Source organism: Oncorhynchus mykiss, chromosome 9 (assembly GCF_057628025.1).
Source record: "Oncorhynchus mykiss isolate SJ-2025 chromosome 9, ASM5762802v1, whole genome shotgun sequence".
Lineage (NCBI taxonomy): Eukaryota > Metazoa > Chordata > Actinopteri > Salmoniformes > Salmonidae > Oncorhynchus > Oncorhynchus mykiss.
In genome coordinates, this window is record NC_143030.1 from 58,062,877 (window position 1) to 58,087,073 (window position 24,197).

At 41.8% G+C, this 24,197-nt stretch overlaps 2 protein-coding genes and 1 pseudogene across 5 annotated transcripts in view; 1 reads left to right on the top strand and 2 right to left on the bottom strand.

Annotated features, from left to right (window-relative positions):
- Window positions 1-5,024, top strand: part of ano11 (anoctamin 11) — a 67,052-nt gene extending 62,028 nt beyond the window's left edge. For all 3 annotated transcript variants that reach the window (XM_090184700.1, XM_021616228.3, XM_090184699.1), the window contains 6 exons: window positions 311-400; window positions 678-841; window positions 3,045-3,203; window positions 3,305-3,384; window positions 3,550-3,654; window positions 3,885-5,024. In XM_090184700.1, coding sequence (XP_090040826.1) covers window positions 311-400; window positions 678-841; window positions 3,045-3,203; window positions 3,305-3,384; window positions 3,550-3,654; window positions 3,885-4,042 — 756 coding nt within the window. In that variant the 3' untranslated portion in view covers window positions 4,043-5,024. The remainder of the gene's footprint in view (window positions 1-310; window positions 401-677; window positions 842-3,044; window positions 3,204-3,304; window positions 3,385-3,549; window positions 3,655-3,884) is intronic.
- Window positions 5,025-5,142: 118 nt separating this feature from the next.
- Window positions 5,143-13,293, bottom strand: LOC110532378 (putative pleckstrin homology domain-containing family N member 1). 2 transcript variants are annotated; one of them, XM_021616230.3, is made up of 11 exons: window positions 11,679-13,293; window positions 9,960-10,059; window positions 9,327-9,470; window positions 9,064-9,150; window positions 8,867-8,945; window positions 8,547-8,683; window positions 8,152-8,298; window positions 6,469-6,555; window positions 6,197-6,272; window positions 5,937-6,013; window positions 5,143-5,645 (listed from the first exon to the last, which is right to left on the bottom strand). In XM_021616230.3, the coding sequence occupies exons 1-11, from the start codon at window positions 11,771-11,773 to the stop codon at window positions 5,535-5,537; spliced, it is 1,140 nt and encodes a 379-aa protein (XP_021471905.3). In that variant the 5' UTR covers window positions 11,774-13,293; the 3' UTR covers window positions 5,143-5,534. The 2 variants fall into 2 exon arrangements, with proteins under 2 accessions (XP_021471905.3, XP_090040827.1); XM_090184701.1 differs by lacking the exon at window positions 9,960-10,059 and having other exon boundaries at window positions 11,679-12,155.
- LOC149981274 (protein polyglycylase TTLL10-like) lies at window positions 12,834-23,260 on the bottom strand (annotated as a pseudogene).
- Window positions 23,261-24,197: the final 937 nt, after the last annotated feature.

The window sequence follows — 24,197 nt, forward strand, 5'->3', positions numbered from 1 at the left end:
GTCATCTTGCACGAGCACCATTCCCCAATCATCACTGAAATTCGCCAGATTAGCCTGTTCTTTGAGCAGCTGAACAAGCAGAGCAGAGACTGTGCGTAAAGTAGAGAATCCTGCACATGCACAGAAGCTTCAGATCGTTAGTTATCGGCAAGAGGGTTACAAAGAATTCAGAACCTCAGCCACTCCTTATACCAAAAGCTGGAGTGAGGCCAATTTCTGGTCGTTAACAGTAGACTTTGCATAGACATAGACATTGCATTTTGAAGAAACAATGAAACTTTTTTCTAATAGACTATTGTGCCCAAAACAGCTTATAAAGGAGTGTAACTCCAGTGTGCAATCAATGAAGAGGATGGAAGAGCTCATTCACCTCAATAAGAAGATCCACTTTGAGGGCAAGGTAGATGCAAACATCACTCATTATGAACACGGAGAACATTCATTCTCAGTACACCTACTGTATGTTCATGTACAGTATGTTCCCCTTTCCTCTATCCATTGCGGTATTGGTTTTGGAGAACAAAGAATCCTATTTCTTATTGCCATAGTATGGGTTAACCCTATCATGTTTGCCCATTGTATATCTCAAGTAAAGAAACTACTATGCCTCTAAACCCAGTAATAATTAATTAACTGTTCATTCATGCTCATTAATAACATACATCTCCCCGTTTAAGATATTCCCTCTGATCTCCCAGTCTCGCTGGCTGGTCAAACACGGGGAACTGCTGGAGGTGGACACACAGACCATGAGTATTTCTGGGTCAAAGTTCAAGTTGCCCACAAGGCCTGTTTATCTGCATCTGTTCAATGACTGTCTTCTGCTGTCCAGGAGGAAAGAGTGAGTTCTAAATATGTAAAATGTACAGTTGAAGTCGGAAGTTTACATACTGTACACCTTAGCCAAATACATTTAAACTCAGTTTTTCTCAATTCCTGACATTTAATCCTAGTAAAAATTCCCTGTCTTAGGTCAGATAGGATCACCACTTTATTTTAAGAGTGTAAAATGTCACAATAATAGTAGAGAGAATGATTTATTTCATATTTTATTTCGTTCACACATGCACTCAATTAGTATCTGGTAGCATTGCTTTTAAATTGTTTAACTTGGGTCAAACGACTGGGCCGCGACTGGGAGGTCCGTGGGGCGACGCGCAATTGGCCTAGCGTCGTCCGGGTTAGGGAGGGTTTGGCCGGTAGGGATATCCTTGTCTCATCGCGCACCAGTGACTCCTGTGGCGGGCCGGGCGCAGTGCGTGCTAACTAAGGTCGCCAGGTGCACGGTGTTTCCTCCGACACATTGGTGCGGCTGGCTTCCGGGTTGGATGCGCGCTGTGTTAAGAAGCAGTGCGGCTTGGTTGGGTTGTGTTTCGGAGGACGCATGACTTTCGACCTTCGTCTCTCCCGAGCCCGTACGGGAGTTGTAGCGGTGAGACAAGATAGTAACTACTAATAATTGGATACTATGAAATTGGGGAGAAAAAGGGGGTTACATTTTTTTTTTTTATAAACTTGGGTCAAACGTTTCGGGTAGCCTTCCACAAGCTTCCCACAATAAGTTGGGTAAATTTTGGCCCATTCCTCCTGACAGAGTTGGTGTAACTGAGTCAGGTTTGTAGGCCTCCTTACTCGCACATGCTTTTTCAGTTCTGCCCAGGAATGAGGTCAGGGCTTTGTTATGGCTACTCCAATACCTTGACTTTGTAATCCTTAATCCATTTTGCTTTGGAAGTATGGGGTTATTGTCCATTTGGAAGACCCATTTGTGACCAAGCTTTAACTTCCTGACTGATGTCTTGAGATGTTGCTTCAATATATCCACATAATGTTCCTTCGTCATGTTGCCATCTATTTTGTGAAGTGCACAGTCCCTTCTGCAGCAAAGCACCCCCACAACATGATGCTGCCACCCCCGTGCTTCACTGTTGGGATGGTGTTCTTCGGCTTGCAAGCCTCCCCCTTTTCCTCCAAACATAACAATGGTCATTATGGCCAAACAGTTCTATTTTTGTTTCATCAGACCAGAGGACATTTCTCCAAAAAGTATGATGTTTGACCCCATGTGCAGTTGCAAACCATAGTCTGGCATTTTATGGCGGTTTTGGAGCAGTGGCTTCTTCCTTCCTGAGCGGCTGTTCAGGTTATGTCGATATAGGACTCGTTTTACTGTGGATATAGATACTTTTGTTTCCTCCAGCATCTTCACAAGGTCCTTTGCTGTTGTTCTGGGATTGAATACCAAAGTACGTACATCTCTAAGATACAGAAGGTGTCTCCTTCCTGAGTGGTATGATGGCTGCGTGGTCCCATGGTGTTTATACCTGCGTACTATTGTTTGTACAGATGAACGTGGTACCTTCAGGCGTTTGGAAATTGCTCCCAAGCATGAACCAGACTTGTGGAGGTCTGCTACTTTTTTTCTGAGGTCTTGGCTGATTTCTTTTGATTTTCCCATGATGTCAAGCAAAGAGGCACTGAGTTTGAAGGTAGGCCTTGAAATACATCCACAGGTACACCACCTCCAATTGACTCAAATCATGTCAATTAGCCTATCAGAAGCTTCTGAAGCCATGACATCATTTTCTGGAAATTTCCAAGCTCTTTAAAAGCACAGTCAACTTAATGTATGTAAACTTCTGACCCACTGGAATTGTGATACAGTGAATTATAAGAGAAATAATCTGTCTGTAAACAATTGTTGGAAAAATTACTTGTCAGGCACAAAGTAGATGTCCTAACCGACTTGTCAAAACTGTAGTTTGTTAACAAGAAATTTGTGGAGTGGTTGAAAAACGAGTTTTAATGACTGCAACCTAAGTGTATGTAAACTCCTGACTTCAACTGTGTGTTTTTTTATATATATGGAATTATGCTATGCTAAGATATGCTAAAATATGCTATGCTATACTACAGTATACTAACCTGTGCCATGCTACACTATACAATGGCATGTATGGCTCATAGCATTATGTCCTAAATGCTGGTTGATTGAGTGATGCATGGCATACATTGACAAATTCCTGTCCTTGATCTGTCTGCAGCACGTGGAAGTTCATGGTGTTTGTTCACGCTAAGATTGGGCAGCTGAAGGTGAAGGACCTCAGTCAGAAGCTCCAGGGCATCTCAGGCTTCATCTTCCACCTCCAGCTGTGTGAGGGCCAGCAGCTCAAACACCAGATCCTGCTCAAGGCCCACACTGAGTGAGCTAGTGCACATACCACTATCAATCACGATCATGATTTGTAATGGTAGTGAAAATGTAAGAACTGACAGCCTCTACATGGGTTTTGTTTCTTCCCAGGAGTGGGAAACAAAGATGGATCACAGCCATGTTCCCCTCTGATCCATTGGAAGACATTGAGCAGGCCAGTGAGAATGATGGTGAGTATAAGCAGTCGCATGTTGAAGTGTCACTGAGTTTCTATTCTTTCATTTACTGTAACCTGGAAAATAATGCTTCATGCTTTAAAAAGTTTTAAAAATATATTTTAACAGCACTACAACTTTTTCATGAATTTCGATACATTTTGTTGTTTCTCCTCTCAGATCTTTCTCAAGTTCAGTGCATCAAGAGCTACCAGGCCCAAGAGCATGACGAGCTAACATTGGAGAAGGCTGATATTCTTCAAGCCAAGACCATTACAAGTGACGGTGAGACACTCCATTTGGCGACCTCACATTAAACACTATCATAATAAGTATAAACTTTAAAGGGCAACTTCATTAAGATAAAAACATTTTACCCTTAAAGTAGTTCATATGACTTTTCTATCATATGTCAAACCCAAAGTTTCAGTGTAAAACATATAGACCACCACAAGTGATAATGTCACTGGGTGTGTTTTCGTTTGCTGAGGTAGTTGTGTATTGTATATCCACAGGCTGGGTGGAGGGCATTCGGCTGTCAGATGGGGAGCGGGGCTGGTTCCCCAAAACCAATGTAGAGGAGATCACAAATCGCAGTGCGCGTCTCCGCAACCTCAGAGAAAACATCCGCATCAAGTGTGTCACACAGAAACTGGAGGTGGAGCTCTTTTAAGTGTCCTCTCCACCCTGCGGCTTTTAACTTACACTTGGAATGTCCAATCGTAATGGTGTAATAACTCTCAACCCCAAACATCTATAAGTCCCAGCTTTTACGCAACACCAGTTATATAATAGCTGAGCAGTTTCAGGTGATCTGGATGTGGGAGCTTTCTTTAGTCTGCAGGTGCTCATAAGATTTGGCGTATCTTGACCATAAGCAATATAGCTAAGTAGTATGGTTCTCCAGCTGCATAGCAGTAATTTCCTTTCACTCATGCTTGCTATGACTGCATATACAACTACTGTAACATCAGAAATCAAGTGTTTTTCTTTGCCCCAAGCACTTTAATTGTCATCTTAAAGAGTCCTCTCAGCATTCGAAATAAACACAATTTCAGACATACTGTACATTCAAATCATGACTAGCCTACTAATTTACTAATGGAGAAAGTCCATTTCAGCAAAACATTGAGGATTACAGAGTTTGTACATCTTCCCTGTGATTTGACATTGAGAGCTGTTTACGCGTAGACCAAAATTAAGATGGAAGCACATAATATTATTTACCAACCACTACTACAATCTACATGTAGATGTACACCATTCCATTGGCACATTATTATTATTTTTAAATATACCGTTGTTGAATTTCTGAGTTGTTAGTACTAATTTAAATGATTGCTGTTGCAGCATGTGTATTTGTTTATGCTCCTAGCTGGTTATTCTCTATGGAGAAAATGATGTAAATTTACATTCTGTAGATGTACTTACATGTTTAAATGAATATATGTCTAATTTACTATTATGACTGTAATTTATAAGGGCCAGGATCTGCCAAAAACATGCCATACCGTTATAACAAATATTAGAATTGAAAAATATAGATTACAAAAGATTAATAACACATGTGAGCTACTTGAGATCTCTGGTTGTGAGCACAATACTGTAAATGCTTTACCCCTGAAATAAATGCACATGCTTACATTTTTCAGTGATTTAAATGACTACTGACATTTTTTTCCCTCAATAATACAGTATGTAGGTGGAGCCTGAATGTTTGCCGACATGACATAAAGTTTGAGTTCCTTGTACAAAATAAGTAGGCCTACACAATTTGGGAAAGGTAGTGATGAAAAAAAAGTTTTTATTGAGTTTGTACATACAGTATCAAGAACAACCTAATAGAAAATATGGAAAAGGTCATGAACAGCACTACATTTTCTATTTTGGTTTAAACAGCGATTTGACGAAAAATATTGTAAGATCAGTGCACTAAAAATATACTCCCAATTTAGCCTATCCATTGCTATTACTAGTGAAACAGAGTTCTACAGACAGTAACCTACAGCATAAGAAATTTCACCAGAATCTCTTATTTTCATTGTACCCGACTGAATAATGTATGCATATACACTGTATACAGTACATGCTATACACAATTTCAGTGTCTATTGATGAAAAGAGGCATGAGTCTTCTATTGAGTGAGGCCATTGGCCAGTGAGTCTCAGTCTTGTGCTACTGTCATTGGTTCCCGGGACTCCTTCCTGCTCCACAGTTTTTTCAGCATGAGAGGTGGAGCCGTGTGGTTTGAGGTAGCTTGGAGGTTTTTTTCCAGCTATGTGAGAAAATAAATCAATTTTTAGGTTATTACATTTTGGAACTACTTTTGGGGACTTACTGTCACTAACTTGATTTCTTCTGTAAATTAATCTGCCATCACAACAGTTCAAGGCTAAGCTAACTCATTTTTAGCATCCTGCATCTTCACAAAATGGATATACATGTATATATGGCTCAATTGGAATCAATATATATAGGCAGAGAAGGCTAGCCACACAGTTTTTCCAACCAGTTTTATCTTTGTTCCCTCATTTCCCTTTTTAATGGGACTGTAATGGTACTGTACCTGTTGTAGCTGGAAGATCCAGTTCTGATAGTCTTCAGGACAGGTGCAGGATACCTGCAGCGGCTCCATCAGTTCACCTGCACCACACAACATACAATATAAGTACAATGCTCTTCACCACTGTCTACAGCAACACTTGATACAGTTGACTTACTGCAGATCTAGTCGCAGTTTCAATGGTTAATTTAGGGTCCTTTTGCTTCATTATGCAAAAGTGTTAAGAGCATTTTGACGTACGTTATGCCTGTTTTGTATTTTACCTGTTAACTCAAATTCCATCCTCCCAGGTAATGCAGACCTCTCCACGGCTGCGATGCTTTTCCGAGACAATTTACCCTAAAGTGTTATGACAAACAGGTTGAAGTGTCATGTATTGGATCAGCACTATAAATTACAACATCTTCTGAACTGTACATTTTAGAATGTCACACCAACATCTACTGTATAGCGGAAATTGGCAAACTAGGTAAGGTCACCAGATTCACAATGTTTACTGTGACATTGTATCCTTGAGAACATAATTTGGCTGTACCTCATATTTCACACTGAGGCGCTCGTTATCCACAGAGAGCAGGAGGACATCTTGAGGGAAGAGTACGAGTAGCCGCTCATGAAGTCCCTGCAAGAATGTATCAATGTTGTCACAGTGTTTATTTTATCTCAAGTCCACTATTATCATTATAGTTACTGTTTTCATTAGCAATATGACTATTTGTATAATCAAGTACTATTATTAGCCCTATGATCATTATTTACTATTAGTATATGTATTAACATTAGCATTATTTATATATGCTTTTTTTTACGTAGCAGATAGTTCTGAGAGAGTACTGGACTAGTGTAGGATTATTTTCTGAGTAAACTAGTATAGGATTATTTTCTAAGTAATTGTTTAATTCGTATGGCATTTATACACATTTCTAATATGTGGTGAATCTGTGTTTTAGAAGGAAACTGTGTTCGCCTAATTCTGGAAATATGTAATTCATTATTAACCTGTGAAAAGAGAAGAAGAGGCGAAGTGAGAGGGTTTAATCCGCCAAAAATCTGTCCATGAAAATAAGACCATGAAGTGAGGAATTATTGTATGGAGGTCAATAAGAGTGTCAAATTTGGTCAACAAAAAAATCATTACTAATATGCTACGTGAGGCTCATTTGCTCGAATAGAAGTTTCATAATGGTTAGGTTGTTACGAATGCACTGATGTAAGTGTATGCATTAAGACAGATTTGAGAAAAATAACTTTATATCAGAGTTGTGCCTGTTGTTTACATGGGTATCTGCCCTCTCATTGGCTAGAATGGTCCCATCTGATCTCGCCTCCTCCCGACTGCCTTCCATCTTTGAGGACATGAATTTACATTGTTAGAGTGGTCATTAGACTATCTTGTCAATATAATAGAACATCTTTGCATGGGAACTAATGATCTGTTGTCTGATTTACCAATGCATTAATCATGTTTTAATACCTTTATTGAAACAGGAAGTGACAGAGTTATTGAGTTGTGGCAAATGGTATTCAAAGGGTTGTCACTAGTTACCACAGCCTATTCAATGGGGTCTGCCTAAATAGTTATCCATGTCCATCATTCTCCATCATCCAGTCCTTGCTGCTTACAGGAAGTCATCCATCCAGCTGTATACAGCCCCTAAATTTACAATGGTGGCAGCAGTGATGCCATTTTTGGTGGATTTGTGTCTTTTGGTGAGTTTTAATCTCAGTACAATTTGGTTAGCTAGCTTCACCTACCCAGCTAACCACTTGCATAAAATACTGTTGAGCTCTTGAGCAGCTGTTGAGCTTTTGGGGCTTAGTGCTGAAGATATAATGGATTTCTGCAGTTTTATGGTCATTGTGCCACCATTTCTGCCACCATTTGGTCCCGTGTTGCTCAGTTGGTAAAGCATGGCACTTGCAATGCCAGGGTTGTGGGTTTGATTTCCACGGGGGACCAGTACAGAAAAAAGTATGAAAAATGTATGCACTCACTACTGTAAGTAGCTCTGGATAAGAGTGTCTGCTAAAATACAATATTCCACATATGTTTGACTTTTTCATTCCTGGACAACGTGCCTTATTGTGACATATTTCAATCGTTTAGCATTTCTAAAATTCCGGCTAGCATGACAACTATTAAGCTATCAAGACCCCTTGAAATGGACTTCAGAGCAGTGGTGAGTACAGAAGTTACAGCGTGGGTTGTGTTAGATACCTGTCTCTGTGTATTGAAGATGTGGACCATGGATATGTATCCTGGCTGGCCCATGTGCTGGATGGGGGCCCCTTCCCAGTGCCTTATTGGGGCTTGCAGTAAATACTTTTTCAGTTCCTCTTTCTTCCAGCTCTCATCGCAGGGTACCTACAGTAAATTACAACAGAAATGTAGCTTCATATTTGGAGAGTTTCGCCAGTGATAATTCTTTTTTACAAATGTCCTTTCATGATGATGTATTTAGCTCATTAGATGTTCAATTTGTGATCAAGCAAAGTAAACCTCACAATTGTTAAGACAGTTTTAGATTTAACAATGACACATCTGTTTAAGATCTATAATTTACTGCATAAGGGGATGGTTCTTCTAGGGGGTGTTCTGATTGAATACCTTACCAGGTAAGACAGCGCACAGCTGGAGGGGCTTAGCGGTTGGCTAATGGATTTGTATCTCCTCTCCTCCATGTGGTGTATCCATTTGTTCAGCTCGGCTGCACTGGCACAGGTGAAGACTTTGGAGTCCACCATTGGACCTAATAGTGGGAGGGAGATGCTTGCCATGTTCAATACAATAATTAAACCCTTTTCTGATGGCTTGCTTCACACCTATGACCATAGCACAGCTGTGACAAACCACAATAAATCAAATAGCCTTGTGTATTAATTGCTTTATTGAACTGTGAAGCTTTTTGATCCATTATGATAATAGGACTCACCACTGATCTGGAATATGTGTTGCTTGTTGGAGTCCAGTGAGGTGGCTTGGAAAGACAGTCCAGAGAGAGGCAGGATGCCCTGAGAAAGAAGAAGCAATACACTGACTAGCCTTAGGGGAATGACATGTACATTCAAGTTAAATGTTCAACATGCATCTATGTCATTACAGTATTTCCCCATTTGTAAAGCAACCAACCTCGTAGATAAAGTCTTGACGAAAGGGATCCAGATATAGAATCAATAAGTGGAAGGAGAACAGCACCAGATAGTGTTCACTTGTCTCCTATAGGAACATAAACAAAGAAAACATGAACAGAACATCAGTACAGAAGTCCTAGAGTCGGGAAAGTGGGTGCTGGACAGTGAGTACTGGACAGTGAGTACTGGACAGTGAGTGCTGGTCAGTGAGTGCTGATTGACATCTACAGCATATATGAACATGGTGTAGAGAGATGTTACCTGTGTGTAGCTGTTGTGGAGAGACACACGGGAGGAGTGCACTATCTCTCCATACATGTGTGCAGGCTGGCCCTCCCAATCACGGATGGGCTGGTTGTATATGCTGTGGTATAGCTCCTCTCTGCTCCTGCCCCATAGCACAATCTACGGGAATATAATAGAATACTTTAGGTGTCATGAAAAAATAAGATGTAGTGAAGGAGTTTACATTAGTATACATCAGTATTATTGTATCATTAATGTGGGGCGGGGCGGCAGGGTAGCCTAGTGGTTAGAGCGGTGGACTAGCAACCGCAAGGTTGCAAGTTCAAACCCCTGAGCTGACAAGGTACAAATCTGTCGTTCTGCCCCTGAACAGGCAGTTAACCCGCTGTCATTGAAATTAAGAATTTGTTCTTAACTGACTTGCCTAGTTAAATAAAGGTATACAAATGTGATATAACAACTTTGACATAAAATGATATATTGACACCATGCATTTACACTCGCTTGCACTCAAATTATGAGGTCCACTGGGGGTTTTACCGTGTGATAAGTGCATGGCAGAACTTTTTCCAATTTATATCTTAGTGTCATTTTCATACAGACACTCCCTTTCTCTGTTTGTCTCTCCCTCTCTCCTTCTCCACTGACCTCCTGATCGAGGTGTCTCACTGAAGGGTAGCGAGAGGTTGGACCGTCTTTTCCATTCCTCACAGAGAGCTGAAGCCTGCTCTCTCCTAGAGTCCATATCCTGAAACAATAATATATACTGTATCAGCAGTCAACCCCAAATCTCATTTTACCATATCCCATTAAACCATGTTACATTTACCCCACACTCTACTGTAGCATCTCACAAACCTAACTAGTCTACAAACACATATGCAATTCCCCTGAACTGAGTGTGGTGACAGCAAATGTAGAAGAAGGATTTTTTAAATATATTTTTTACTGTAGACCAATTTGCCCACCCCACTTACAGCCTGAGCCCTCTCCACCCGACCAGTGTCCATTCATAAGCAGATTAAAGTGGTGTGCACACAAGGAGCAGACACCCACCATCTGATCACCTCACACAAAGACCTGTTGCCCTCATTGGACCATTTATCTGGTAGTGATATAGTAGTCACACACCCCTAAACCATTCCCTAGGTATGGTAACAGTTCTGTTACATCTGTGTTTGTGCTTGTGTGTCTGTCTCTGTGTGTGTACGAACAAGCATCCTTGCGTGTGTGCATAGTATATGTTGCTGGTGGCTGATCCCTCGTCTTCTCTCAGTTTGGACACATGCTGTCTGTGAGCTGCTATTTTGATTAGCTCCTTGTTTTAATCCCCCATTCCTTTAATGAGGGGATTTAGAGGCCTGGTCAGTGTTAGACCAGGCTGGACAAAAGAGAGATGAGCGGTAGTATTGTCTGCTAATTAGCGAGACAATATCCCTCCCTCCTGTGCTTCTGCATGTGAATTGTTTGCTCTTTGGGGTTTTAGGCTGGGTATCTCTGTATAGCACTTTGTGACAACTTCTGAAAATACATTTTGATACATTTGATTGATTTCACCGGCCGTGCATGTCGCATCAATATGTTCATGTCTAAACAGAGTCCAAACTAGCGTTCTGCCTCTGTGTGTGCTTTTGTGTGAATGAAAACGACACAGATATATTCATTGTTCCATAATATATGCCCTCAAACGTTATTTTTTCTTACTCATGGAACTGAAGTGCTCAGAGAAAGAGGTCTTCCAATTTCATTGTCTATTTCCTAGTAAAACCATGATCAGCATCGCTTCGCTGTAAAAACTAAAGCAATGTAAGATTGTGGTATTAGCCTTAGGCTATATAGTTATTCTGATTGACTGGTGCTGGCAACTACAAAAACTCTGCAGAAACACAGACGAAGAGACTTGAATATAAACCCGGACTGTTTACCACAGTGATCTCTCTTCCATAATTTGAAACTTGTTTGTTTGAAAAGGATAGTGGAAGCCACAGTGATTGAAGCACTCTATTTCCACCCATCACCCAAAGGTTTGCCACTTCCTCTCAATGCCTCGTCTTATGACCTTTAATCAGCCAAAACCCCAAAATAGGTACTATTTAATAGTATTCATTCAAACTTTCCTCCAAAGCTAAGGGGCTCAGTATTTTCAACAGAGATATCAGATCATTTTCTTGTTAGTCTTAGATGCTGTCGTGTCATAAATATATATAAAAAATCTCCACAGTCATGTTTCCGAATCAACTTAAAATGGGATTGTGAGGTTGTGAAAAGCCGAATGGCTATCAAACTTAAACAGACCGCTCTCGTGAGGGATTGATATAGTTCATGGTCCTCTGTTATACATCAAACTATCAACAAACAAAGACTCACCCTGAGTTGTCAATCTCCAGAAGCTCGATCTCGTCAGGGCCCACCTCGTCAATCCCAGAATGCGCTCCTCTCTGAGTCACACTACAGCATCCCATGACCAGGTAGCCCTCTCCTCTCCTCTTGCAGCCTAGTCCAGTCCAGACAGACAGAGAACTCTTTCCTTCACCCTCAGGCCCTAGTCCTCACACTAACTATACTGTACCATTTGCCTCCATCTGCACCCATCCCCACAGCTTCTGCACCGCACTAAGACCAGACAGGGGGATATGTAGAGAGAGGGAGGGGGGATGGAGAGGAAAAGAGGACACGCCTGTCGCTTAACTTCTTAGTTCCCCCTTTTTCCTAAAACACAATATCACTATCCCTGATATTCCAAGAAAAAGGTGCCAAAGTTCCCGAGATGAGTTTAGTCAAGAAGCGAAAAACTGTGAGCAGCGTAACAGTGCACTCTTTCTTCCTTCCTGTCAGTTTGCACTCAGACCACCCAGAGAGCCACGCAACTTCCTCAGTGGTCTTTTCACTTTGACGGTGTCACAAAGAAAACTTAACTTCTTCTGAAGCCTGTCAGCCCCCCTTTTAGAATTCTGCAGATTAAGCAATTGAGAAACAAGAGACACTGTTGACTGTTGTTGAAAGAATCCTCCTGTTTACATGAGAGACAAAGCAGTCATAAAAACAAGCCACAGCTTCAACACGGTTGTGTGTGTATTGTGCTGCAGTTGTTATTGTTGTTACAGATTAGAACAGTGTTGAGTAGGTGTGCTAGGACCAGTTGTCATTCTGATCGTGCAATTGTATTGTTGAAGCCACCTCAAAATGCAAAACGTCAAAGACAGAATCATCTGTTTTGGTCAGAGGATAAACATACTTTATTATTTTCATACATGATCTAGGGATTTTCTGTAATGAAAAGCTAAGCGGGATTCCTTTCATGGCGAGGTTCCATATGGCTGCCAACTAACCAGAATGAGTGTCTCAGTGTGAATATATCACAGCGCCGTGTGCTCTTTCTCATATTTCTCTTCCTTGGCTGAGCTCTGTGTGTCTTCACCTGGCTCCTGGCCCCCCTCTCCTCCCTGCCCCCCTTCCTTCTCCTGTTTGTCTGTCCACACGGGGCAGCTGGTGCCGGCTGGGCCAGGTGGAACTGGATGGGCCTTACGGAGTAGCAGAAGGGTTGGGCCTGGTCGGGGCGGGCGTGGGTTTTGGGGTGGGATGGGTTCTGGGGGTGCCTGCTGGGCCTGTGGGTTGGTTGGGAGCAGCCTGCAGGGATGGATCATTAAGTGTAGTGACAGGGACAGGAGGGTCGGCGGCGGTTGAATGGTATCAGTGCCAGTGAGGGATTCAGATACAGCCATCATGACTGTAGGAGAAACTATGTTTCTACAATTACCTCCCCAGACACTGATGCTACAGACTCGGCCTTCTGAGTCCTGCTGGTGGTGGAGAGCTTTTGGGTGGAGGCACTATTTGAGCGCTGGGCTCGGAAGTGTACTGCCGTCTTGCTCCTGCGGCTGAGAGCAGGGACAGGAGCAGTCTCCTCATTATACAGTTGCACAAAGTTCCTTTTACTGACCAGTGGCAGCAGCTTCAGCCAACAGTGCCACTTGCTGAAGATCTCCAGAGTCAGACATGCAGGAGATAAGGCATAAGGCAGTAAGGCCTGAATAACCAACAGCTGGGTGGTAGCTACAGTATTACACATTAGTCTATTTTCAACGCTCCAACAGAAAAACAGAGAACAGCCACACATGGGCAAACTAACACATCAAAGGGGAAATGGGACACATCAACAAATCATCTCACTATCATGATTTACGAAGGCAACGTTCCGAAATGAGTTTATTTCTGAGATCAGCTGTATTTGAGGAGAAATTATTTAGATCATACAATCCAACAGAACTGGTTAAGGTAGTGTGTGCTCACCTGAAGTGTCCTCAACAGTACTGGGAATCACTTCCTTTAGGACCTTGCAGTTGGTGCGGTGGACTGGGTTACAGTTCATCTTCAACAGCCAAACCTAGATTAGGACAGACCCAGACACAGCAAGTACTTCAGCTGCTAATTTCACCAATCGCTCACTAATACATTGAAACCTACACACACACTGTATATTAAAAACCAATTAGCCTTAAAGTTCTCGTCAATCATGAAGTCACCCAATCAGGTCAAAATACCTAGTACCCAGCACCCATTCCCTAGGCAGACCCTTGTCAACCCTGAGCTTGTCATTGATGTAAGTGTTAAATCAGTCCATGAACCAGTCGGTCTCCTCCTTCAGCACACTGTACAGAGGGTTTTTCTTCTGCTTTTACTGTGGGGAAACAGCAAGGGGATCAGGATACACATGAATGGGCCAGAGAGAGAGTTGTTGAAAGTGGACTGGTACCATTATTTTATGACCTGGTTTCTGGTCTATTTTCATGCACTATTCTATGGCGATGCATCTGTTGACAACCTGATTCTGAAATAGTGAATGTCAGATTATATTACTAAACTTGCAGGTCAGGGGATGCAAAATAATTTTGCAAGCCGAGCAAGAGAAGCATCTTTTTTCTACTCATCTTATTGGTCAAATGGGAAGAGGGGTTGTGGGGGTTGGGGTCATAAAGGTCACAGGAAGTGCAGGTAACCATGGCGAAAGAACAGGTGTGTGGGTGTGGCGCAGGCAATGAGGAAATAGAAGCACATGTCAAACTTTCTCGCCTTCAGGAGCAGAGTGTTCTGGACATACCTGAGGAAACATTAGTTATTATACATTATAATCCACTTGGCTGATCTAGGATCAAGCCAGTCCATATAATCTTATTCATTTTTATCTATAAGCTAAACTGATCCTAGACCAGCACATATACAGGCCCAAAGCATTGTATCTACAGTACATCTCTTTTATTAACAGATCTTGTATTCCCTCTGTTGGTAAGAAATGGAATAACATATCCGATTCTGGTTGACACTGGCAGTTTGCAAATTCATGGAGAATTTTCAAACACTCTTCTAAATTTGGTTTATACAAGCTGCGTGGCTGCCGCGGAGTACTACAGTATAACCACATTGAATTAAACACGAATTTCCGAATGTATATGATCCATAGAGAATGATAGAGACCTAGTGGCCATTGAGGACATCACCGATGAGGGCATCCACCACTTCAATGTAGTCAACTGGGTGGGACTTCCAACTTCATTGACTGATCCCTCCTGGTGACCTTGTTGGAGTCATGTCCAACCGAGTCATCAGGAGGGATCAGCCAATCGTGAAGAAGAAAATTGACTACTTCAAATTGGAGATTGCCAGAATGGCGCTGCCCATGCTTTCACAGACGCAATAATGGCTCAGCCACAAAGATGTCCTCTATCTATCTCTATGATATGATCATATCATCTGCAATTCCATATGGCAGACAAAGTACTGAATGTCCTAATAGAGCAGTGTTCACAGCCCTAGTGTTCACCCACCGCTGCACGATGCATGCCTGGGGCAGGCGAAAACGCAGCTTCCTGTTGCAATGACTCTCTGCGATGTTCTGCAGATTGAGTCTAAAGGCTGAGATATCAACCTGGTTCTTCAGGAGGAAGATGCCCGCCCCTGCTGAAGGCCCATGGGTTTACAGATCCACACACTCATCTCCTCATCACGCATACCTAGTAGCAACGCTATGGTCTTTTTAGAATATCTCATGTAATCTTGGATTTAAAAAATGATGAGCAAGAGCAGTGTGTGGGTTTCTTTTTTCTTTGACATTGTCGCATTATTCCCACGTGCCTGCAACAAGATAAGTCAGATGTGTGAGTGCGTTTTTGAATATCTTATAAGAATATCTCAATAGTAACCATTGTAGTTACAGTTGAAGTCGGAAGTTTACATACAGTTAGGTTGGAGTCATTAAAACTAGTTTTTCAACCACTCCACAAATTTCTTGTTAACAAACTATAGTTTTGGCAAGTCGGTTAGGACATCTACTTTGTGCATGACACAGGTCATTTTTCTAACAATTGTTTACAGACAGATTATTTAACTTATAATTCACTGTATCACAATTCCAGTGGGTCAGAAGTTTACATACATTAAAGCTGACTGTGCCTTTAAACAGCTTGGAAAATTCCAGAAAATGATGTCATGGCTTTAGAACCATTTGATAGGCTAATTGACATCATTTGAGTCAATTGGAGGTGTAACAGTGGATGTATTTCAAGGTCTACCTTCCAACTCAGTGCCTCTTTGCTTGCCATCATGGGAAAATCAAAAGAAATCAGCCAAGACCTCAGAATTTGTTTTGTAGACCTCCACAAGTCTGGTTCATCCTTGGGAGCAATTTCTAAACGCCTGAAGGTACCACATTCATCTGTACAAACAATAGTACGCAAGTATAAACACCATGGGACCACGCAGCCGTCATACCACTCAGGAAGGAGACACCTTCTGTCTCTTGGAGATGTACGTACTTTGGTGCGAAAAGTGCAAATCAATCCCAGAACAACAGCAAAGGACCTTGTGAAGATGCAGGCGGAAACAGGTACAAAAGTATGTATATCCACAGTAAAACGAGTTCTATATATCGACATAACCTGAAAGGCCACTCAAAAAGGAAGAAGCCACTGCTCCAAAACTGCCATAAAAAAGATAGACTACAGTTTGTAACTGCACATGGGGACAATGATGGTACTTTTTGGAGAAATGTCCTCTGGTCTGATGAAACAAAAATAGAACTGTTTGTCCTTAATGACCATCGTTATGTTTGGAGGAAAAAGGGGGATGCTTGCAGGCCGAAGAACACCATCAGAAAGTTAAAGCTTGGTTGCAAATGGGTCTTCCAAATGGGCAATGACCCCAAGCATACTTCAAAAGTTGTGGCAAAATGGCTTAAGGACAAGAAAGTCAAGGTATTGGAGTGGCATTTGTGGGCAGAACTGAAAAAGTGTGTGTGAGCAACCTGGCTCTGTTACACCAGCTCTGTCAGGAGGAATGGGCCAAAATTCACCCAACTTATTGTGGGAAGCTTGTGGAAGGCTACCCGAAACGTTTGACCCAAGTTAAACAATTTAAAGGCAATATTACCAAATACTAATTGAGTGTATGTAAACTTCTGACCCAATGGGAATGGGATGAATTAAATCATTCTCTCTACTATTATTCTTACATTTCACATTCTTAAAAATAAAGTGGTGATCCTAACTGAATGAAGACAGGGATTTTTACTCTGATTAAATGTCAGGAATTGTGAAAAACTGAGTTTAAATATATTTCAATGTGTTTAAATGTGTTTAAGGTGTATGTAAACAGGTGGAGATTATAACAGAACATGGCCAAGATGTTCAAATGATCATAAATGACCAGCATGGTCAAATAATAGGTGTGGGACAGGTAGCACGTTCGGTGAGCAGGTCGGGATTCCATAGCCGCAGGCAGAACAGTTGAAACTGGAGCAGCAGCACGGCCAGGTGGACTGGGTACAGCAAGAAGTCATCATGCCAGGTAGTCCTGAGGCATGGTCCTAGGGCTCAGGTCCTCCGAGAGAGAGAAAGAAAGAGAGAAAGAGAGAATTAGAGAGAGCATACTTAAATTCACACAGGACACCAGATAAGACAGGAGAAGTACTCCAGATATAACAAACTGACCCTAGCCAACCGACACATAAACTACTGCAGCATAAATACTGGAGGCTGAGACAGGAGGGGTCAGGAGACACTGTGGCCCCATCCGGTGATACCCCCGGACAGGGCCAAACAGGAAGGATATAACCCCACCTACTTTGCCAAAGCACAGCCCCCACACCACTAGAGGGATATCTTCAACCACCAACTTACCATCCTGAGGTCAAGGCCGAGTATAGCCCACAAAGATCTCCGCCACGGCACAACCCAAGGGGGAGGGGGCGCCAACCCAGACAGGAAGATCACATCAGCGACTCAACCCACTCAAGTGACGCACCCTTCCTAGGGACGGCATGAAATATATATGTCATAATAATTACTTATTTATGTCACAAAGCAATGGCAAGAGCACTGGCAAATTTAGCTCTGTTCTGTTGTTCTCCAGGCAGTATATCTCACTGGTTCACTCAATCACATGGGGGTTTCACACAGATGGTGGTACAGTATCTTTGGATTTGTTTACTTTGTGATAACCGCGTGTTATATTTTACCTGATTGTTGTCATTTTGCTGTAGTCTTGAGATATGTTGTTTGATAACAATATGCAGATGCATCACTGTAATCCTTGTAACTTAACTTCAATTAAAGTTATTATAAACTGCATGTATGTTTCTACTTTTATAAAGAAACATGATTAACATATTTAACATTACAAAGTCATAAGTCTATTTGTGCTTTGGTGTTAAGTGGAAGAACTGACTGTGTCATGGTTTCTTCTTCAACCCCTGTCTCTCTAACTAACCTTCTTACTGAAGAAAGCACACACATCCCTGGGTCGCTCGTCTTCTCTGTTCACCTCAGCTAGCGACTGGAATGAGCTGCAACAAACACTCAAGCTGGACAGTTTTATCTCAATCTCTTCATTCAAAGACTCAATCATGGACACTCTTACAGACAGTTGTGGCTGCTTTGCTTGATGTATTGTTTTCTCTACCTTCTTGCCCTTTGTGCTGTTGTCTGTGCCCAATAATGTTTGTACCATGTTTTATGCTGCTACCATGCTGTGTTGTCATGTGTTGCTGCCTTGCTATGTTGTTGTCTAAGGTTAAATAAAATAAAAAATAAACAGGTTTTAAATTTGGAGAGACATAATGGTGGAAATCCTTCTGAGGCGAGGCGGTAGGGACTTTTCAAAGGACTGTGGGTGTCCTGACTTCTCCCTGTGTAGCTCTCTCTGTGTCTCAGACTTGCCCTCTGCCGACATGTCTCTATGGCAACAGAGCAGGTTTCTCTTGTGATTTTATCACACTAGCCTGCTGGGAACTGATGTTCTGTACTCTACAGTATGTACCGTAACTTTCCAACATAAAATCAATAAATAATAATACATTAAAATCACAAGGACGACTATGGTGTCCCTCAAACCTGTCAGTTACAAATGATTTGTTTTCATAGTTTGCTTTCATTGCCTCTTCCATGAAGCACAAGTTCCTTTTTCAACTCTAGCCCCCTACAGAATCTAGTTCTGTATTGTAGTGTGCTGTTATTGGCGCATCATTGTGTAACTGGAGGCGTTATATTTGACCCATTTCTACCTTCCCACTGGGCAAAGAAAACCTTTCTCTCATCCCTCACTTCCATGTGGATGGTAGCGAGGGAAAACTCCTCAATTTTCAACCTCCTACAAGGCACAGAAGCAGCTGTTAGATGAAAGGAAGTTTAACTGTCTTATTTAAAGGGATAGTCTACTTTTTCAAATGTAAAAATGGTTCTAGGAAAGACGACACCCTAGAGAAGTAAATAAAAAAAGTACTTCTAAGTTAATATAGAACAGTGACTACAGGCTAATACTTCCGGGAACGCTGCCTCACGAAGCAGACTCGACAGACCCGGGTTTGGGTGTCAATGAGAGAAGTGAAAAATGTGTCCTTAGTTGTTCATTCATCTCAATTTCTCAAGGCACAACCCATTATTGACAAACTGCCACGTTTTCATAAAAAAAAAAAACTTTATATCGAAGGAGTGCCTTGATTTGATGGCCTGCACATACAGATTTTGGCGAGACACAACCGTTAGATCCAATGACGTGTTTCTGCACGAGCTTAGCTATCTAAGGTCCATGACATCGCCTACAAGCGTGATCTGAGATTTATTTTGGAGAAGCAGTTTCTAGGCATCTTATTAAACCATATTTTGCAACAAAAAAATAAAAACATTACAAGAAGGCCAATACCATCATTAGTTATGTTTTTAAATGAACACTAGATGGGGTAGGTGTTCAAATTGAAATGTTTTTATTAATGGGTCACTCTTTTAATCATGTTAATGGACTTTATGTAAGTTGCACTGAAATTCAGTTTTCTTTCATGTAAACTACCAAACGTGCACCATTGTGGCACATGTATTTGTGAAAACTAAAACTATCTATATCTTTGACTGTACTGTGAGAGGTCTATTTTTTATTTATTTTACCAGGCAAGTCAGTTAAGAACAAATTCTTATTTTCAATGACGGCCAAGGAACAGTGGGTTAACTGCCTGTTCAGGGGCAGAATGACAGATTTGTACCTTGTCAGCTCAGGGGTTTGAACTTGCAACCTTCCAGTTACTAGTCCAACGCTCTAACCACTAGGCTACCCTATGCACCCTCTTTGTCTCAGATGCCTCACCTCAGTCCTGGACCGTGGTTGACCTTGCTGCTTATGCAATCATACTCCCTTAGGTTGCTAAGGAGGACGATGTTAGTGGTCAGCACCTTGTTGTTGGGGATCTGGTACAGAAGCTGTTTACCTACAACAGGGTTTCCCAAACTCGGTCCTCAGGACCCCAAGGGGTACACGTTTTGGTTTATACCTAGTACTGAACAGCTGATTTAACCAACTAATCATCAAGCAGTGATCATTTGAATCAGCTGTGTAGTGTTAGAGAAAAAAACAAAATGTGCACCCCCAGGTCTCAAGGACTGAGCTTGGGAAACACTGACCTACAACATGACGACATATTCAAAACCGCTCTCCTTCCTATTGTTGTCCTCCACAAAATACACAACATTTCAAACACTGAAACCAGATCGATATTTGGTGCTTATTTAGAAATAATCAAGACTGAATTAAAATGTAATGTTACTGTCACTGTATTGACACCTCTGAGGGGTGAACCACATGAGCGTGTATAGTACAGCTACCTTCTTTGAAATTTTAGTAGGTGACGGGAGATTTGGTCTCGGACCACTTGAGTTTAAAGTCCTTCAGTCTTGTCGTAGATCCGTTGCCATCCTCTACTCTCACAATAGGAGGTTAATACTCTAAATATTTAATCAAGATCTATGTTGAATTGCCTTAAAATGTCACATCATTGGTATAGGGGAGTGACTCCTTCAAAGAAAAAGAAGGGCCCCTAGGCTCCTCTGTCCCTCTCCTTCTCTGGGTACGGGTACGGTAGTAACAACACCACCCTGGGGGATGACCTCCTGCTCCCACTGAGGTACCTCTCCTCCAAACACACACCTTCCACACCCAGAAATATGGATTAAAACACACACACACATGCGTGTATACACTCGCACACACACACGCACGCACGCACACACACCTAAACACACACACACATACATACACTCATAAAGTACATGCACGCATACACAAACTTGAATGTAGGTATGTTTAGTGTAGTACAATGGAGTTTCTGTGCCCTATTCATGTGTGAGCCTTCAACTCTGCTATTCACTAAGGCTCAGGCTGGTACAGTAAAAACATAGAGGGCGTGGGTGACCCTATCTATTTAACCCTTCAGGAAACCAAGACCATGCATTGTTGGATAAGATATGCATCTCATTTTACTCATGAGGCTTTAGTGGTATACTGTATTGCTCAACTGACTCAGAGTGCCAAATTCTATTCAGCAAGTGTCAATAGATACTATAACTACAAAGGTGGGAACTCCAGAGAAAGTATTTTTTCCTAAACTATAAGAAATAACTTTGGTTGGACACTGTCTTTTCTTTTCTTTGTTCACGGCACATAGGAACTGTTTTGCACTGTATGAGTAACTGGCAGTTCATGCCTCTCCTGTTACTTATTATCAAAAAACTTGAACATAAATAATAGAATTGAACAAAATCCAAAATTACATCCTACCATTCCCCACACACACCTGGCCCTCCATTCTCTGTCGGCCCCCCTCCTCCAGTTCTGCAGACGTCTCCTGGTTACCTTGGAGGCCAGCCTCCTTGGCCTTTTGCGGTTGGCCTTCCCCTATACTGGGTTCTGATGTCACTTCCTGTATCTGGTTGTTGTAGGCCAGGGACTTGCTGTCTCCCACCTCCTCCTGCTGTGTTGAACCCCTGGCTCTGGCTCTCCTTGGGCAGGTTGTCTCCACAGACCAGCTGGGTGTCCGGCAGCCCTCTAATATTCAACTCTATTAAGACATGGAGCCCAATATACACTAGGGTTTGACAACTGATGTACAACAATGGTTTTGATACTGATATTTTTGTTATGCAACCCAGTTCTCCGATGACATCACTGACCGCTGACCCAGATAGTGGGAGTACTGGAGCAGGAGGAGTTTTTCCTTTCAATGTCAAAGTGGTACAAATTGTATTTTTCATTTATAGCCTAGAACATTTTGTCAAATTGTATAAAATTGTATAGATAATTAAGAATGAAAATATTTGTATTTATTTAAAGTAATTCATATGTCACCAAATGCATGAAATGTAGGCCTGTTTTGCAACATGCAGAAGTAGGTAGGCAGTACGTGATGACCTCTGACCTTATCTAGAGCTGGTCCTGTTGCACACTGATGCCTGTAGAACTGGAGGGAAAACTTGAGATATGCATATGCCTAGGTCCTAAACACAAGCCTTTTATGTATGCATTTCAACCAGTTGTCCACGAGGCCAAGAAAAGGAGAAAAAAATTGCCCATGCTCAAATGAAATAGTGTAAGCCAATATGTTGCAATTCAGTGTTAGTCGATGTAGGTCTTGGTCTGTACCGTGCCAACTGAGTAATAAAGTGTGTAAACAACCAATGGTTGCATGGGAGATTGGTGCTTTGGCAACAGTTAGATTGAATCTTGCAACAATACCACCACAAAATATACTACTCAAGGATATGAATACCATTTGCACGCCACCTCCAAGTTCGGCATCATTCATTATTAAAGCCCTTCCCAACAACGCAGAGAGAAAAAAAGAGAAATAATAGAATAAATACACAATGGGAAACAATAATTTGGATATATACAGGGGTACCAGTACCGAGTCAATGTGCAGGGGTATGAGGTAATTTAGGTATATATGTATAGTTCCAGTCAAAGGTTGTTGGCTGCTTTTCCTTCACTCTGCGGTCCGACTCATCCCAAATCATCTCAATTCGGATGAGGTCAGGAGATTGTGGAGGCCAGGTCATCTGATGCAGCACTCCATCCCTCTCCTTCTTGGTAAAATAGCCCTTACACAGCCTGGCGGTGTGTTTTGGGTCATTGTCTTGTTGAAAAATAAATGATAGTCCCACTAAGCGCAAACCAGAAGGGATGGCGTATCGCTGCAGAATGATGTGGTAGCCATGCTGGTTAAGTGTGCCTTGAATTCTAAATAAATCACCGACAATGTCACCAGCAAAGCACCCCCACACCATCACACCTCATGCTTCACGGTTGGAACCACACACCACACACTCATCAGACCTATGGACAGATTTCCACCAATCTAATGTCCATTGCTCATGTTTCTTGGCCCAAGCAAGTCTCTTCTTATTATTAGTGTTCTTTAGTAGTGGTTTCTTTGCAGCAATTCGACAATGAATGCCTGATTCACGTTGTCTCCTCTAAACAGTTGATGCTGAGATGTGTCTGTAACTTGAACTCTGTGATGCATTTATTTGGGCTACAATTTCTGAGGCTGGTAACTCTAATGAACTTGTCCTCTGCAGTGGAGGTAACTTTGGTTCTTCCTTTCCAGTGCCGGGTCTCATGAGAGCCAGTTTCATCATAGCACTTGATGGTTTTTGCAACTGCACTTGAAGAAACTTTCAAAGTTCTTGACATTTTCCTGATTGACTGACCTTCATGTCTTAAAGTAATGATGGACTGTTGTTTCTCTTTGCTTATTTGAGCTGTTCTTGCCATAATATGGACGTGGTCTTTTACCAAATAGGGCTATCTTCTGTACCACCCCTACCTTGTCACAACACAACTGATTGGCTCAAATGCATTAAGAAGGAAAGAAGTTCCAAATTAAATGTTAACAAGGCACAAATGTTAATTGAAATGCATTCCAGGTGACTACCTCATGAAGCTGGTTGAGGGAATGCCAAGAGTATGCAAAGATGTCATCAAGGCAAAAGGTGGCTACTTTGAAGAATCTCAAATATAAATTATATTTGGATTTGTTTAACACTTTTTTGGTTACTACATGATTCCATATGTGTTATTTCATAGTTTGGATGTCTTCACTATTATTCTACAATGTAGAAAATAGTCCAAATAAAGAAAAACCCTTGAATGTGTAGATGTGTCCAAACTTTTGACTGGTACTGCACATATAGATAGGTGTAACGGATGTGAAACGGCTAGCTTAGTTAGCGGTGGTGCGTACTAAATAGTGTTTCAATCGGTGAAGTCACTTGCTCTGAGACCTTGAAGTAGTAGTGACCGTGGCTTTTGTGGAGCGATGGGTAACGATGCTTCGTGGGTGACTGTTGTTGATGTGTGCAGAGGGTCCCTGGTTCGCGCCCGGGTATGGGCGAGGGGACGGTCTAAAGTTATACTGTTACATAGGGATGAAGTGACGAATATGATAAAGTATGGATAAAGTGAGAAATATGAGAACAGAGTGTCAATCAAAAGGATTTACCAATTTTCCAGGGATTGTATCTAACAAAAGTGCAAATTAATATTTGATAGTGGATGCACACATGCTTTTAC

Bases quoted from the DNA above. Each gene is read 5' to 3' on its own strand.
- LOC110532378 (XM_021616230.3), bottom strand. From the start codon at position 11,773: ATGGGATGCTGTAGTGTGACTCAGAGAGGAGCGCATTCTGGGATTGAC. The intron at 10,060-11,678 runs GTGAGTCTTTGT...TTATTGTTTCAG, and splicing joins CTGGAGATTGACAACTCAGG to GATATGGACTCTAGGAGAGA. The intron at 6,273-6,468 runs GTACAGCCAAAT...ATAACACTTTAG, and splicing joins GCCTCAGTGTGAAATATGAG to GGTAAATTGTCTCGGAAAAG.